Source organism: Tauraco erythrolophus, chromosome 5 (genome assembly GCF_009769465.1).
Source record: "Tauraco erythrolophus isolate bTauEry1 chromosome 5, bTauEry1.pri, whole genome shotgun sequence".
Taxonomy (NCBI): domain Eukaryota; kingdom Metazoa; phylum Chordata; class Aves; order Musophagiformes; family Musophagidae; genus Tauraco; species Tauraco erythrolophus.
The window spans coordinates 57,908,966-57,925,559 of record NC_141469.1 but is presented as its reverse complement, the minus strand read 5'-3'; the positions used below and the strand labels follow the sequence as shown (position 1 = coordinate 57,925,559).

General features: G+C 40.2%; 1 protein-coding gene across 1 annotated transcript; it reads right to left on the bottom strand.

Moving 5' to 3' along the window:
- Positions 1-1,869: 1,869 nt before the first annotated feature.
- On the bottom strand, positions 1,870-16,565 carry CASP3 (caspase 3). Its single transcript, XM_086611937.1, has 8 exons — positions 16,519-16,565; positions 11,821-11,973; positions 10,436-10,528; positions 8,008-8,132; positions 7,375-7,503; positions 4,520-4,695; positions 3,890-4,007; positions 1,870-2,992 (listed from the first exon to the last, which is right to left on the bottom strand). Exons 3-8 carry the CDS (start codon positions 10,507-10,509, stop codon positions 2,766-2,768), a joined length of 849 nt encoding a protein of 282 aa, XP_086468063.1. The 5' UTR covers positions 10,510-10,528; positions 11,821-11,973; positions 16,519-16,565; the 3' UTR covers positions 1,870-2,765.
- Between the last annotated feature and the right edge of the window lie 29 nt (positions 16,566-16,594).

Here is a 16,594-nt window from a genome sequence, read left to right as displayed (position 1 = left end):
GCCACTGATGGGCTGATGGCTCCTGTGATGGGCCTAGGAGGAGCCCCGCAGGGAAGGGTATTATTTGGGCTTCCTCTCCTGCGCCTTTGTCTTTCCTGCTCTTTTTGTGTGTGTGATAGTTTAATTGCCCCTTTGTCAGTGGAGCCTGTAGTAAAACTGCGTCCCAGGCATGTGTTTTCTGCCAGGTTTTTAGCATAAATCATCTGTTCCTTTCTCCTTTAGCTTCACCGCAACAGTCTAAGGCAGCTTCTTCACATTACATGGTGCAATCCCTCCTTTCACCTTACTTCCATTCCTCTACTTTAATCTTCCGATTTTCTGTGACTTATGTCACCAAAACCTACAGTGCTGATTAACTGGCAATTGTGCCTCTGTACTATGGCTTTCTTCTGTTTTGTGTGGTCCTCACCGTACAGACAACTGTTTTAATTGTCCTATTTTCCTCATGTCTGTCCTAAATGCTTACTCTATTACAATCTTCCATCCCACTGCCTCTTCCCCAATTTCAACCTTTTGACTAGATCGCGTTTTCCCCAATTACCATGAGCTTAGCTTACCAGCCCTATTCCGACCTCCTTGCAAACCCAGCAAGTGCTCAAGGACCTTCTGTCTCTACCCACAAGACCCACCAACTGGAACACCAGCATTGGGCTAGAAACACCCAGAAGCCTTCCTGGCACTATGAAGGAAATCCCTGACTTTGAGCAAATCACAACTCTTGTCTCCTTTCTGAGAGGAAAGGACTGACAGGAACACTACCTCTTTCCCTAAGCTCTACCTCTACGTCTTCCTAAATGACCAGTTACTCATTCTAGCCCAGCTTTGACTTCGGTTTGCTGTATTTTAGTGACTATTGGAAAAGTTGTACAACCATTTTTCCTTAAAAGGACCAAGAGGGATCAAGACCAGAACATACTAAATCTAAGGGAAGGGCAAACTCTGTAACAGGACTTCTTCACAGCAAAACAACCAAGAATTCAAGGAACATTCCTATTCCCAACTAGTAGACTAACAGAAGTCCTGTCAGTCATTCACAACATATAACTGTGCAGCTGCTTGTTATAATTCACAGCGTACATGAAGAAGCCTACGTATAGGTTTTTGTAAATGTTATTTTTAAGTATGCTTAACAGGACCCTATTTAGTTTTGCAACAGAAGCATGGGTAATAAAATCTGCCTGGAACTGAAGTTTCCATCAGTTAAGATAGACTAACCCTCTCTCACAAAACACTTCTACAACAGAGAAACAAGGTTGCTGGTATTCAGCAAGCAAGCAGAGAACTCATCAACAATGTTTAAAATTGCCTCCTCTGCGTAACTTGTGAACCTGCGTTTCCCATGTCTCCATCACTACTCTCATTACCTGGCTATACGGTATACAATGCTTTAAAGCAGCTTCTTTTCAGCTTCAGGTCGTAAGGCAGATAAGGAAGAAAAGAGAAAGCAGTATTTTGAGAAAAAGGGACATAATTAAAGTTAAAATTAATTTGCAGAAACTATCAGATCCTAAACAAATAATACACATAGAAAAGCATGATACGACTTAAGTAACAGTATTTAATTTAAGTTAAAAAACCCCAAATGCCTCTGGAAGTGAACATCAATTTGCCAACATTGTTTATGCTACACAATTTAAAGTGTTTTAAGTCTTGTTTTGCAAGTGTCCTATAGTCATTTTCTATTCTGTCTTCCTCTGATCTCAAACAGACTGCCACAAGCTGAAACGTCAACAAAAACGTTTTACAATTTTGTAAAAGCCTACTCCAAAAAAGTCAGAGTCAAGAGATATAAATTTACTATTTTTTAACATATTTTAGCTGAAGTCTTGTCACTAACTCAATTGATACTAGACTTAAGTAGTGACTTCTCCAGTACCACAAACCTAGTTTTCCACACAGATGTAATGTGGTACACACATAGCACAAGGAAAATGCACTTTAATTTATGGCCAGGAAGAGGAAAGCAAACTATTCAGAACATACACTTTCTTTTGCACCGATTCTTATAGCCCAAAATACGCCCCAACAGCTCCCCATTAGGGAGCTGTGGAAAAACAAATTTTGGAAGACTGGTCCCTTAGTCACTCAGCTTCAAGCTCAGTAATAGAAAATTTCTTTTGAAACTGCTATCGTGTTGGTACATTTGCTTTACCAAATACTCCATAAAAAAGTTATAAAATGATTAGGAAAAAGTTGACTATATTCTAAACATGCTACCTAATTGTATGTAAAAACCAAAGAGGCTGTTTTCCACAGTTTATGTCCTAAATTATAAAACCAGCTTAGGTTAGTTTATAACCTAAACTTTAAGTACCCGAGTTAAGAAGAAATGTATGACCACACTACTATCATATTACCATCATTAGTAAACATATCACATTCTGAATCTCCTTCCTATTGGCAAAGATATGAAACTAAACTATTTACAAGAACTGTTTCTTTTCTCTGCCCTTTCAGCAAAATGAAATGTAGCACCAAATAGATCTGATAAGTGATCTGGCCTTTCTTCAGTCTCCTCTTCCTGATTTTTCAAGCTACTCAGAGCTTTACTTTCAAACTTGCCTGTGCTTCAGCGACTCAAGTTTGCATTTCTAACATAGTCATACTATGTTTTACCTCTAATAATGGACACTCCTAACTTTGAGACAGTTCATTATGCCACACACAGTAGTGAACAGTAATTCAGATTTGAAAGTGGTACTCATACTAACATTGTGTATAAATTACAGATAAAACATGAACTTAAAAACTACAAGGTGAAACTCTTAGCAAGGGAAGTAAAATTCTTTGGTAAGCATAGAGACAATGCACGGAATCTGTTTCTTTGCATTAAAATCCTGCCGAGTTGAGCAGGACTCGTACTCTGCCACTCTGCGATTTACACGAGTTAAAATCTGCATGAGTTCAAGTTTCCTTGCGTGTTCCTTCAGCATTTTACACAGTGACTGAATAAACCAGGAGCCTTCAGCTGAATTCCTCCAGGAGTAATAGCCTATGGAAGAGAGAGGTGTCACATTGATCAGACGTAGCAACTTCTGACACAGGGCAGGATGGCAATTAGGGGAACAATGCATTGTTCCATAGCAGTCAATGTTTTAAAATAAAAACTTGAAATCACTAACCAACAAAGTTTAGATTTGATAATCTTCCAAATTCAAACTCAAAAGATTTTTCTAATCTCCTCATCTTTTCTAATCTGAGAAAACTTCAAGTAGGTGGAAAATTAAAAGACAGGAAAATTATCTTCTGCTGAAACAGTCTTAGCCATTAATCCCTTACCACTTCTTTACAGAGTATACATAGACAAAGAAGAGGTGACAGTGCAGATGGAGCCAAGATGCAAAATGGATTTCAGCGTCACTATCCTCAGAACTACAGGCATGAATTAAAGACTGAAGCCTATTTCTGCTAACTGGTAACATAAAGGGCATTACTGTGGGCTCTACCACTGCTGATTTTGCTTAACAATGCAATGAAAATAGAGGCGACTGTGTTTATCACCACTTCTGTACATGCATCTGCAGATACCCAATTGTTCTGTTCTCTCAGAACTAATAATATCTTTTATTTCCTGCTGTAAACCATTTGTTCAACTCAGATTAATTGAATTTATAGCGGATGAACATTTGAGGGTTTGATAGTGAGAAACATCTATATTCAGGGTGTTGGTTTTTTTTTGTGGGAATTGAGAGTAGCAATTACTTCAAAAGTGAATCAAACCAGGGGAGAAAAAAAAGACTGAGGGAAGAAAATGTCTTTCCGTGAAAGAGAACAAATGAAGTAGTCACCCACTGACTGGATACAATGGCAAATTGTCATTTATGATATCAATACAAGATGATATATTGATACGATTTCAGGAACAAAAATTTCTTTGCAAGTTCCTCACCTGGAGCTGTAGAATATGCATACAGGAAGTCTGCTTCGACAGGTATTTTTTGGCACATTGTCTCTTCTGATCTACTGTCTGTCTCAATACCAGAATCTAATTCTGTCCCTCTACAAGCCTATTTGGTGGAAAGAAGAATGGAAAATAAAAGAAAAAATAGAAATAAAGGCAGCACTTATGATCAGAATAATTTTCTTTCCCATTTTAAAGACAATAATATCCTGATTAAACAACTACAAAACCAACAAGAATTCATAAGTCACATTTCCATTAGACAGACTCAAGAGGAAAAGTAACCAGCATTTGTTTAAATTAACTACATAGTTTGGTTAAGTCAGATATTGACTGAAAAGTGCATTCGGAAACACACTAAAATATTGGCTAGTGTTCAGAAAAACTTTACTGAATCCATAGAATTAAGGTAACACAATTTCAGCTACTACATATACTGCCTACCTAATAGGGCAGACTGTGCCACTTTCAGACCTGACGACAATCTTATTATCAAGGTAATTCCATTAAAATCAATTTTAGAAATAGTTAACTTTTTTTCACTAATAATTAATGGGAAACAATTTTTTTTTTAAAGTATCCAGCTGATTTGATGATCATTGTTCAGCTGTACATCACCTGAATGAAAAAGAGCTTGGGTTTTCCTGCCAAACTTTTGCATCGGTCACCTCTGAAAAGGCTTGTTAGTGTTTTCAGTTCAAGAGGGCCATCTGTACCATAGATGAATCCTTCATCACCATGGCTTAGCAACACGCAAACAAAGCTGCTTCGCTTGCTGTGATCTTCTTCAGAAACTTTGAAGAAAAAAAGAGAATTATCTTAAACTTCTCACATTCCCTAAAAGCTTTGAACATTCGATGCTTCCTATGATGGAAGTCTTTAAAAACCAATTCCCATGTTTAGAAACCTCCAATCAGTTTTCGCTTCTGAACAAAACTAGCCAGCCTACTTGACTTCAGGAGGTTGGACACAGAAAACCCCAAATAAAAGGCCAACCTTACCCATTCTAAGACATGGCCACAGAACTAGGCCAGGAACACCGTGAGGAGACAAAGTGGGTGTTCCCACAGTGTCTCAAAGTCTGAATGGTACACCTCACTCACACAGTAATAGCCAACAGTCTTGTGATCTCGGATCAGATTGATGGGAAGCTCTGAGTTTTGAGGAAGTCTTACCTCTCTTTCTAATCAGAGATGCTTCAACTGCTCAGATTACATAGGAACTGAATGTAGTGTTAAAGTTGCTGCTGCTGCAGGGACCTAGGTACTAGCATTACCCCTCTGTCTCTCACTCTTGCCCTGTAGCAAGGTCTAGAAAGATTTTTTTCAAGCCTCCGAATTTCGTACTTAAAGATATTTAAGTTTGATATAAAGTGTTTGTAGATTTATAATTTTTTTTCCATCTTGTGGTATGCAAAGAGCACAGAACAGATATTCTCTGATGTCTTTTGTTGCCTGACATTGTGGGGCTTGTACTTGAGGACCAAGGCAACTCTTTTAAATATATGAAAAGATACAAACATGGTTTAAAAGAAAGGATTCAAAAGGAATTCTGAGTGGGTAATGCAAGAAGATATAAGAATTCGTAGATGAAAAAAGTACGAGTTTTAAAAGCTGAAGTCTTCTGCGTGGAGCTCGCCAAAAAACTGAACTTCTATTCTGGAAAAACTGAACTATTTAGATTTTTCTCAAGTAATGCGTACACAAGAATTTCTATCATCTGTGGACAAGCACTGCACCTAGGAGAACCAAGAAAAGCTGTTTTTTGGGAATCTTTAGTTAGGCTGCAGTCTGTAGTCTACACTGTCTCTTTGGAGGCCTTATACCACAGGTAAGACAGAGGCCTTGAGCCACAAGAATCTGACTTGCCACTTCCAGCCACTGTCAACAGACGGGCTGCAACCACACTAATCAATTAACCATGCCCGGGAGCATTCTCTGGCATAAACATTTAACTAAAGAACCTACATCTATGCTAGCAAACACTTGTATTAAAAAAAAAAACCAACAAACCAAAACCAACAAACAGGATTGCTGCAGGCTAACTGACTGTTGGGGATAATCCCTGGAAAAAGTTTACTGTTGACTGTGATCTGGAACAGTTTGGGCACGAGCCACAGTCACACCAGAGAACTTTCCAACAGTTAACTGGAATAGACTGTGTTCCAGGGTGTTCTGGTTTTAGCTGGGACAGAGCTAGCTCTTCTTTTTAGCAGCTAGAAGAGCTCCGTGTTTTGGTTTACTCAGAGGCTCGCTCTGAGAAGAATGCTGATAGCAAGTTGATGTTTGTGGTTGGAAGTGAAACTCCAAGGACTTTTCAGTGTGCAGAAAAGTGCAGAAGCACGGCGGGATAAGGGGGGAGCATAGCCGGGACAAGGGGGCCACAATTCCCCTTGTGATTTGTGGTGGAACTTAAGATTGAGGGCCAAACTGGCCAATTAGTATTCCATATCATGCAGCGTCATGCCCAGTATAAAGGTGAGGGACAACCAGAAAGAAGGGCTTTTTTTGCGCTTTTGCTCTTTCGCTGCTTCTGCTCTTTTGCGCTTGCTGCGCTTTTGTTCTATTGCCTTTTTTTTTTTTTCCTCTCTCTCCCAGTACTCCCACTCTCAGAGTACTCTCTCTCTCTCCCCCTCTCTATTTTGGGGCCTCGCATTCGTCTGGGATTGCAGCTTCGGGACGAGATGGGATGCAGATAAGAGGGGGTGGTGAGCACCTACACTGTGTATTAAATCATCTGTATTAAATTGTTCTTATCTCAACCCACGGGTTTCCTGTTTATCCTTTAATTCTCTCCCTCATCCCTGGGGCTGGGGGAGTGTGAGTGGGCGACTGTGTAGGGGCTGGTTGCTGGAGCGGCCTAACCCACAACACAGGGCTACAGATACCTCCAGGCACTGTTTAACTTACTGTTCCAGACTTAGCCAAAACCAAACAAAGCGGGATTAACAGAAGCAGTAGTATAAAGCTCTCACTTGACAGAAGGGTGTTTTGTTTCACAAGTCAAACAAAACACAAGCTGTTTCTTTAAAAGAAGAATTCAGTCCACACACTTGCTGTTCTGGTCCCCGGATCTGAACCTCCCCTGGATCAGAACACCTCTTAGGCCACACCACTAAGCATATATCACAGAACCCCTCTACCCAATTAAGCAGGTTTCTTTCCAACTCACAGAGCTTCAGTGATCCCAGGGTCAGAATATAAATCAGTCTGCATTTAAGTTTCAGCCTTTTTTCCAGCCTTCTTTAGAAGATGAGAAAGGATACGGAGACAACAGTCATGGCACAAAAGATGGAGAGACAACAAAGATGAATAAACATAGAAACTACGATGTACATGTCATCCTTAGCAATAAACCACTGGTAGGTGTGAAATATCATCTAAAAGAACCATGGAAGAAGAGATTTGAGGGCTAGAGATGTATTTGGAAACAGTGGTCGATTTAACACACACATTGAACATATTATTACTTACCATTTTTCAATAGTTTAAAAATGTCCCCGCAGGAAAGATCATTGTTGATCTTTATTTTATATCCCAACTTCATAAAAACTTCTCTGACACTTGCAGCATCTGCATCTGTACCCGAACGGGGTAACATCCCTATACATAAGAGAAAGGTATTATTTTTTATGTGATATAGATGACATGGCCTGATTGAGCCAAATTCTTTTCTCACTTATATCTGTACAAGTCTGTAATATTATTCCACTATTCCAGATCCACTCTAACAGAAAAAACATTGCACTGATACATGCACACCATCTCCCATTCTGTACCTATATCGTAGATTTATCTATTACTTATTTTTACATCTACTTATCTATATAAAGACATAGAAAAGGATTTCATTTACAAAACAGAAATCATTACTAAAAGGTAAGATGGCCTTGTATTGCCAATCAATTTTTCTCCCCATTACTGCTATATCCTAACATGTTCCCTCTATGCATATTTACAAGAATGCATTGAAACGAATCACAGCCATTCAGACCACTTCATTTTAGACTGCAACCAAAACTGGACTGCATATTTAATTTTGAAGAATAATATATGCCACTAATTTATCTGAATTAAAGAAAAAACTTTAAAATTTGAAAGCGGTACCAGTTTGCCTGTGGAAGTTCTTATTGTTTATTATTACACATTCCCCCATCTCTGGATAATCCATTCTGTAACTGTAGTCTGGCAGAATTCCAGAGTCCATAGACTTGCTAGCAGGCAGGTTCTTTCTGTACAGAAATCAGACAAACTTCGATAATTTCTGATCTCTCTTCTCTAGTTTCAAAATAATAATAAAATAAGGTTATTTTAGCAAAACCAATGAAACTGGTAAGGTTTGCTACTTGTTCCCCAGAAGCAGCCTCAGCAAGTTTGCCAATGACGCCAAGCTGAGTGGTGTGGTTGATACTCTAGAGGGAAGGGATGTCATCCAGAGGGATCTTGCCAGGCTGGAGAGGTGGGCCTCTGCAAACCTCATGAAGTTCAACAAGGCCAACTGTAAGGTCCTGCGCCTGGATTGTGTTTAGGATTGCCCCAAGTACAGGCTGGTTGATGAGTGGATTGAGAGCAGCCATGAGGAGAAGGACTTGGGGGTACTCATGGATGAGAAGTTGGACATGACACAGCAAGGTGTGTTTGCAGCCCAGAAAGCCAACCGTATCCTGGGCTGCATCCAAAGACGCGTGGCCAGCAGGTCAAGGGAGGTGATTCTGCCTCTCTACTCCACTCTCATGAGACATCAACTGGAGTACAGCATTCAGCTCTGGGGCCTCCAACATGAGAAGGACATGGAGCTGTTGGAGCAGGTCCAGAGGACGGCCATGAAGATGATCCAAGGGCTGGAGCACCTCTCCTATGAAGACAGGCTGAGAGAGATGACGTTGTTCAGCCTGGAGAAGAGAAGGCTCCTGGGAGACCTTCTAGCAGCCTTCCGGTATTTAAAGAGGGCCTACAGGAAAGCTAGAGAGGGAGTTTTTGCAAGGGCATGTAGTGATAGTTCAAGGGGCAATGGCTTTAAACTGAAAGAAGGTAGATTTTGATTAGATGTAAGGAAGAAATTCCTCACTCTCAGAGTCGTGAGACACTGGAAAAGGTTGCTCAGAGAAATTGTGGATGTCCCATCCCTGGAAGTGTTCCAAGGCCAGGCTGGATGAGGCTTTGAGCAACCTGGTGTAGTGGAGGGTGTCCTTGCTTAAGGTAGGTGGGTTGGAACTCAATGATCTTTAGGGTCCCTTCCAACCCAAACCATTCTATGATTCTAAGTTATGTCTGTGAAATCAGTTGGTAGATCTGATTTAAGACTAGTGAAGACTGTACTTGCCCAGAGGTTAAAATCAAACTGCTTTGTATAGTTATGCTCTCAAATAAAGCTTTTGTTTCAAGTTCAGTAAAATGTACACATACACAAATACTTAAAATGAACAAAAAAAAAGTAGAGTCATTTGTATTTGTAGTAATCTTCTATGCAACTTGTAACAAGCTTAACACTTAAAGAATCAAGGAAGAACTGTGTCTAAAATAATAATGTCTCTGCACAAGAGAATATAAAAAATTAGTTTAAGGAAACCAATGATTATATCAACAAAAAAATCAGTTGGAGATTTTTTTTGCTATCATCTTTTGAAAGCTATGTACCTGGAGGCAAGATCAGCTCCGAGATTGTAAATCTATTCTGAATGCTAACCAAAAGTCATATTACCATTGAATTTTAACAATAAACATTCAAAACCTAGAAAACGACCAAGGCACTACATGCAGCTGTAATTCTGCCTTAACATGCACACCAGCTACACCACCCATCATGACTCTGAAATGGCTGTCAATTTTACTCAGTCCGTATATGCTGAAGTCATACGGATTTTCTCATTTAAGTACATGGGTAAGTAGTCACAAGATCAGGGCCCACTACCATATCATATTCTACAGATAAAAAATTTGCAATGCTCTTAAATCTAATTTTAATTGAAATACTAAAAAGAATGACTTCAGAAACAAGTTTCCAGAGAGACTGTAACCTGATGATAGTGCTACACCAGTGTAACAACCAGCTGTCACTAGGAAGCACAGGCCTGCGTTTCCTCCCTTCCCCCCCCCATAAGTTCCCCTTGCACTTGTGCCTCTGCACATGTAACTCTTCAGCAGGGCAGCTCAAGCAGCTGAACTGGCTGCCACTGGTTCAGCTGAGCTCTAGAAGCATTTCAAGGAAAGTGGTGAACATCTAGCCCAGGGCAAGACAGAAGAGTCTCTTCTCAAGAACAGCTAACCACTTGATAACACTGTTAAGCCAAGTCTAACTGCACCTCAAGTGTTTTGCTTTTCAGTTCCTTGTACATACGCACAGCCTGTTCTGTCAGACATTGTATATTTTCAAAGTCAGTGTAACAACTCTAATAGTTGTTCATGATTATGACAATTTAACATAATCAAAACTTTTCCTTTTAGCATTATTTCTTCTATGGGTCTCACCTTCTGTTACAGCACATGATTGCTCAGGACTTAAATCGAAGACTTAAACCGAAAGTACCTCACTTACCCTTTGGAACCAGCAATAGATTTTGCATCCATCTGATCTTGCTCCAAATGTGGTCCATCACCTATGTCTGTCATTATCGCTCTCAATTACCAGCTTGAAAATATAAGAAAATAGAAACATACGAGAGTTAATTTTCATATGAAATAATATCTTCAGATTGCTTTATTTTTGTTAGGTTTCCTTAAAGTCTCATACAACGAGAGAGCAATTTTTTAGAAATTTTTTTTTTTTTTTAGAATTATAGAGAACACAGGAATGTTAAAAGGAGATATTCACACTGAATAACTTTAGCATAGCAGTATTAGTATTGGTAGGTAAAAAATTAGCATTTCTGAGTAATCCCTACAAATCTTATACTTGAAAGAACAACATGAAATATTTTTCTAAATTATTGTGTTCTAAAACAGCTCTGGGGAAAAGAGTCTGCAGATCCCTGTGACCAAATCATTGAAAACGCCTACAAAAAGCAGGATAAGAGACAAAAAAAAAAATCAAAACCAATCTTTAAAATATTGTAACGTCCCTACATGCATTAGTAGCATTTTAGCATTATGAATATTGTATCATATATAGATCCTTCCATCTCAGTAAGACAGGAATTGAGATCCAAAACCAAGCAATACAAGTTGTCAGATGCGTGCAAAGACTAACGTAGAAGGTTAGATTTTGGGTCATAGTATTCTGAGAAATAAATAATTTCTTTGCATTCCATTTCAAATGAAACATCACTGCATCCAATCCTAATTGGTGTATATGAAGGCAGCTGCAATAAATTTAAGTAGTTGATGAAATGACCTCTATGCTGTTTGCTGTTTACTTTTGATCAGAACACAGGACAAGAAATCACAAATGACACTAAGCCAGAAATCAATTTAAAAGCAATAAACCTCCCTCCCAATTACTCTGCCTGTACTCAAGGAACACATTACTACAAGTTATCTTTAACTCAGGATTCAGAAAAGGATTACACATCACAAAGTTAAATTGCCAGACAAGACAAAGTAATAAATGCTTAGAAGTGAAATAAGTGCTTAGACCTCAAGAAACAAACAAAGCACTACAAGGCAAGAATTTTAAATTTGCTTAGCAGGTACATTTATAGTAAATAGAGATGTATAAATAATCACACCGAGTAGCAAGATTTGCTGGTCAGATATGACAAAGAATCTTATTTACAGTTTAGGTTCTTTGGTGGCAAACTGTATTTTCCATCTTACACCATCGGATTATTATTACATTCAGTCTCTTAACTTTGTATCTATACTCTAGCTGGTACATCATGAACATGCTTTTTCTGCAGCAACAATTACTGAGGCATCAGAAGCACTAATCTGGGTGTGTAGAACCTTCTTTCCTTCCTTGTTTCTTAAAAGACATCTACTTACATTTTTAGTGACTTCAAAAGATCTTTAAGGTTATTCTGAACACTCTTTCTTTCTATCTTGGAGCACTGATGTAATTAAGAAGTCTCTTTGCTCACAAAATTATTCCAGACTGGAGAACTGTATCATGTAAGTTAGGAGCACACAGGAAATTTCCTGAAAACCAAATTGCAAAAGTATCAAATAAGCTTGATATTTTAGAAACAAAACTTCTAAAATACGTTATTGCTTTATATTTTAGAAATTTACTTTAAAGACAGTACCACAGGGCAGGAACTACATCTACGATGCTCAACTTGCCTGCCTAGCACCACGATGTGGCTTCATTAATCCTAACTTCAAAGTCTAATTCCTTAAAAGTTCCCTATGTAAAAAAAGACAAACACTTCTAAAGGGTAATTCAAGTACCTAAGACCTGTGGCCCAACAGTGATCCAACCCTATGCCTTATCATTGGGCAGGGATCGTTAGAATTGGTGACAAAGTCTAGTCTAGAATGACAATCAGTGTATCCACACAGCTGTAACTGAAAAGCAGAGCTTCTGATCCCCAGTAAGTTATTGACAAGAACGCTAAAGGTCCCTTGCTCCAGCAGAGCCCAGCTTCCAGGAGGTTCTGTGCCTCTTTCAGCCCTGTCCCTACCACAACCATCCTTGGCTTTGGTTCCCAGCTTTCCTGAGCTCTCAGCCTGATACTTTTGAACAAAACTTTATTTTGTAGGAAAACATCCAACCAGACTGACCCACAATTCTGAGGCAACTTGTGTTGTTCCTTCTTCTGGAGAAGCACTATGTGCAGACGCATCACCCAAACCCTTCACTGGGGCTGGGATTAATAGGAGAGACAGGGAAAAGGTTAACCGTGTTCCTTGTTATTTGTCTGCCAACAGTAATGAAGAACCACACCATATAAAAAAGCACAGTATCATGTACCAACTCGATTACCAAAACTAGCCAGCAGGTGTACTGAGAGCAGCGTAGCCATGTCAGCGTGGAATTCAACTTCTGCTAAAAGCCCAGGTGCTTATCCCAGCTGCTTGGCACTGTGAAGATCTGCAGTGCCAGCGATGCAAATACACAAGCCAGCTAGTGTAAACTAGTAAATATGTGCCTACATAAGCTGTGGTCACCTCCTGTCTAAAATATAAGCCATCCTGGGCTACCAGTAACTACTTAGAGAAAGTCTCAGCTGAAGTATAGGGAAAGCTAACAACTCTCTGGCCAACAGATGGGACCTCAGAATCATTAAGGAGGCTAAGTGGGTCATTAGACTGCCTTAGGTTCATATCAGGTGTGCTCCAACCAAACCATTCCATCCCATTAAGGACTGGTATTTGTAAGCTGGTGGGAGTAACACTGGTGAACAGCAGCAGACTTCAGCAGGCAAATTGGAGACCTAACAGACTGGGACCACTGGATGCTTTTATAACATAAGTGTTAAAGCACGCTGCAAACAATATGATCTTCAACATTTAAGTGACCTTAAATTATCTCCTTGACGCTTCTGCAACCTTAAAATTTAAAACTCTCAAACTGCTGTCCTTGATCCAATGCCAAAGCAACAATGAAATATAAAGAAGTGGCTAGCAAAACCTGCAATTACAGTGAACTACAGTACTTGGTTTCTGAAAAACGTAAAACATATTTTGTAATACCATATCATAAAAATATTTCTTACTAAAGCCTTTGCAAGCCGAGCTCACAGCCCAGTTTCAATTGTTTAATGAAGTGTTAGAGCTTACTGCATTCTACTGCATCATAAGAGAAGCTTGTCTAAGAGTCTTTACAGAAGCTAGACAGTGAAGAAGAGCTGGGTATACTACATTAGGTATTTAAAACACGCATGCTTTACCTTCAGAACAGAATCTGTAACTCACCATCAATTTCCGAGCACCTGAATGCACCAAGTCACCTGCGCTTCTTCTAAGAACAAAAGACACCCACAAAGAGATACCAGTTTTGTTGCCAGGCACTCGAATGCACGTTTTAATCAGCAGTATGTTTTCTGCTCTGAAGCACTAGCCAGGGTAATGGCACTGGTCTCTGGAGGACAGTGCTGATTCTAACAGACACTAAGAAAGAATTGCCTCATCTTGGTTTAGGTAATGCAATGATGTCATATTCTGTCACTAACATATCCCTGTAGAGGATGATCTCATGCTGGGGGAGGGGGCAGAAAAATCAGGACGATGCATTAAGAATACAATTAAAAATTGTTATTCTGCTCGTTGATATTATTTTCTCAGAAAGCTTAGGTAAGAATAGCTTTCAGCTGTAAGGAAATTTAAAAAACAATAGATGAATGAGCAATAGTGTTTTTCTAATTTAGCAGAATACATTCTGTAGGTTTTAAGAAGCTTATTTTACAATATTTTATTTGAAAAAATAGAGAGTTTTTAAAAAATGCTATGAGACAGAGATAGCAGATATAAAGACAATGCTAAACTGATCTTTACAGGTACTAAGTAGTAAAAAATAAAAGTGGTTCATAACCCACTTGTTTCCATACAATGGAAAATTATTAATTTTTGCATATCTGCATTAGTATTGCAATGTTCCATGTATATATTTATGTATATAAAATACTTTCTTTGAATGCTTGATGTTTTCTCTTGCAGTCATGTGAGGAGGAAAACTGTGCCCTTTTCTAATCTTTAAGGACACGTTTTATGATACTGGTTCCTGTTTTGGACATGTATTGTAATACTGCTACAATCATTGCTTTGTAGCAGCTGACTGAATATACTGAACATGTGTTGTCTTGCCTGCTGTCGTTTGCATATTTCAAGATGTAGTTGGTAACTAGAGACAATTCAGTTATTTGCTTCCTTCCCTGTCTGAGAAGCTTTGCTATTATTTTTATCACCATATCATTATTTTGTCTTGTTGGTTCACAATTCAAATAAATATTGCTTTAAAAAGAAACTTGATGGTTCTTACAGCAGTGGTGATATATGGTGACGCGAATTTGTTTTCATTAGGTCCAGGTAGAATAAGTAAATCCAGGCTGGAATGGAGTAAAAACATTGCTTTATTTGTCATTTTCATATCAAAAGAAAAGTGTTGGATCAACTGTGTTTATATCAAGCAAATACATTTTTGTTTTGATTGCTATGCAGAGAGACTTTGGTCATTTTTGGTAGCTTGCTGAGTATAGTTTTGGATCTTTATGAACCACTTCATTTTTTACTACTTAGTTCCTGTAAAGATCATTGTAGCATCATCTTTATATCTGCTATCTCTGTATCAAAGGGTTTTTAAAAAACTTTATATTCCAATGTATAATGACAATCGATAATTACCTAATGGTAAGGAAATTACAGAAGTTGACTATATGAAAAAACTAAAAACATTTTAAATGTATCATTATATTTTCTGTGTGATACTATCCCACTATTAAATACTCCTACGACTGAAGGGAGCATGCCAATACTGTTACGGCTCTCCACATTACTTCTAGTCTGGATGCGGTTGTTGGAAAGCACTGACACTGGGCCAGCACTCTGATCTTCCAAAACCAAACAGACTTTTAGTTAGGCAGCATTAATCTGCAAAAATCAGCAAGACCTGAATTTATTCTGAGAGTAGAAGGGACCTGTCCTTAATCCTTCACCTATACCTATAAACCACATCACTACTGCAACAAATATTAAGGATATTAATACAAGGCTATTAAGGGCAAGGTGTGTTATTTTCAAACCTACCTACTGACGAGAAGCAAGTAATTAAAGAAGAGAATTACCAGTTGGAGGGGTATAAGACTAGATTACCAGCATTATTCTTCAACCTAGCAGAGAACGGCCTAACAATACCTTGGACAGGGCCTTCTACATTCCATAAAAAGTTAGTTAAAGTTTCTGTGAGGGCCTCAAGTATGCTTTCCCTGCACTGGCAGGATCAGTACAACAGAGGCGAGTGTCCGTACCATCGCCCCTGTGACCCTCATCTTGAGATGATGCCCCTCAGCTATCACACAACTCACTCTTTGTTAGCAACCAGGTCGCTGCAGAGCCATTTTCCAGATGAGGCTTAACCCGCTGCATCCAAAGCTTTGTTTTCGTTGATCCCAATGCAGTCTTAGGCCCTATGTTTCCAGCTAGTTAATAGTCTATCGGAGGGACACTGGAAAGAAGCTTGAAATTAAAGCAATTTCTTCCTTTTTTTTTCTTTTCTTTTTTTGTTTACTCAGCTTCTCCACAAAAGCAGCCTTAAACTAGCAAACAGTCTGCCTTACGCTTCTGGGTAACTAAGATAAGCGAATAGCAAAGCCCTCGCGCTCCCTTTCCGGAGAGGGGGAAGCGGCGAGCGCCGGGAAGGGGCTGCGGCCGGTCTCCTCCCGCCGCGCCCGGGAGGCGAGGCGCTGCGGCGGGCGGAGGCGCCACGTCCACCCCCAACAACGAACCGTCCCGCCGCCGCTGCCGCCGGACCTACCTTCCCCGCGGGCTACCGGGGAAGCGGGAAGGCGGCGCCGCTTTGAGCCGGGCCCGCCCCGGGCGAGCCGCGGCTCCCCTCCCGGCCCTGCTGTGGGGAGGCTCCCGCTCCTCTCTGCCGGCTTTCCGCGGGAGAGGCGCGGGCAGCCACTCCCGCCCGCCTGAGGCCCCTCGGAGCCGGGCAGCCCCATCTCGGCCCCGGGCGGCAGCGAGCCAGCCAGCCCTACCCACCCCCACCGCTTTGTTCGGCCCGGCGGCCCCGCCGCCACTCACCGCCGGTGCCGTCTGCCCGCTCCACCGGCGCTGGGCTCCGACCCACCTTCCCGGCGGCGCAGCTCGGAGCAACTAC

Excerpts from the sequence above, each read along its gene's own strand:
- CASP3 (XM_086611937.1), bottom strand. The coding sequence starts at position 10,509 with ATGACAGACATAGGTGATGGACCACATTTGGAGCAAGATCAGATGGAT. Across the intron at positions 7,504-8,007 it reads GAACTTCCACAGGCAAACTG|GGATGTTACCCCGTTCGGGT; the intron begins GTACCGCTTTCA and ends TCTTATGTATAG. Across the intron at positions 4,008-4,519 it reads CCAAGCTCTTTTTCATTCAG|GCTTGTAGAGGGACAGAATT; the intron begins GTGATGTACAGC and ends TCCACCAAATAG.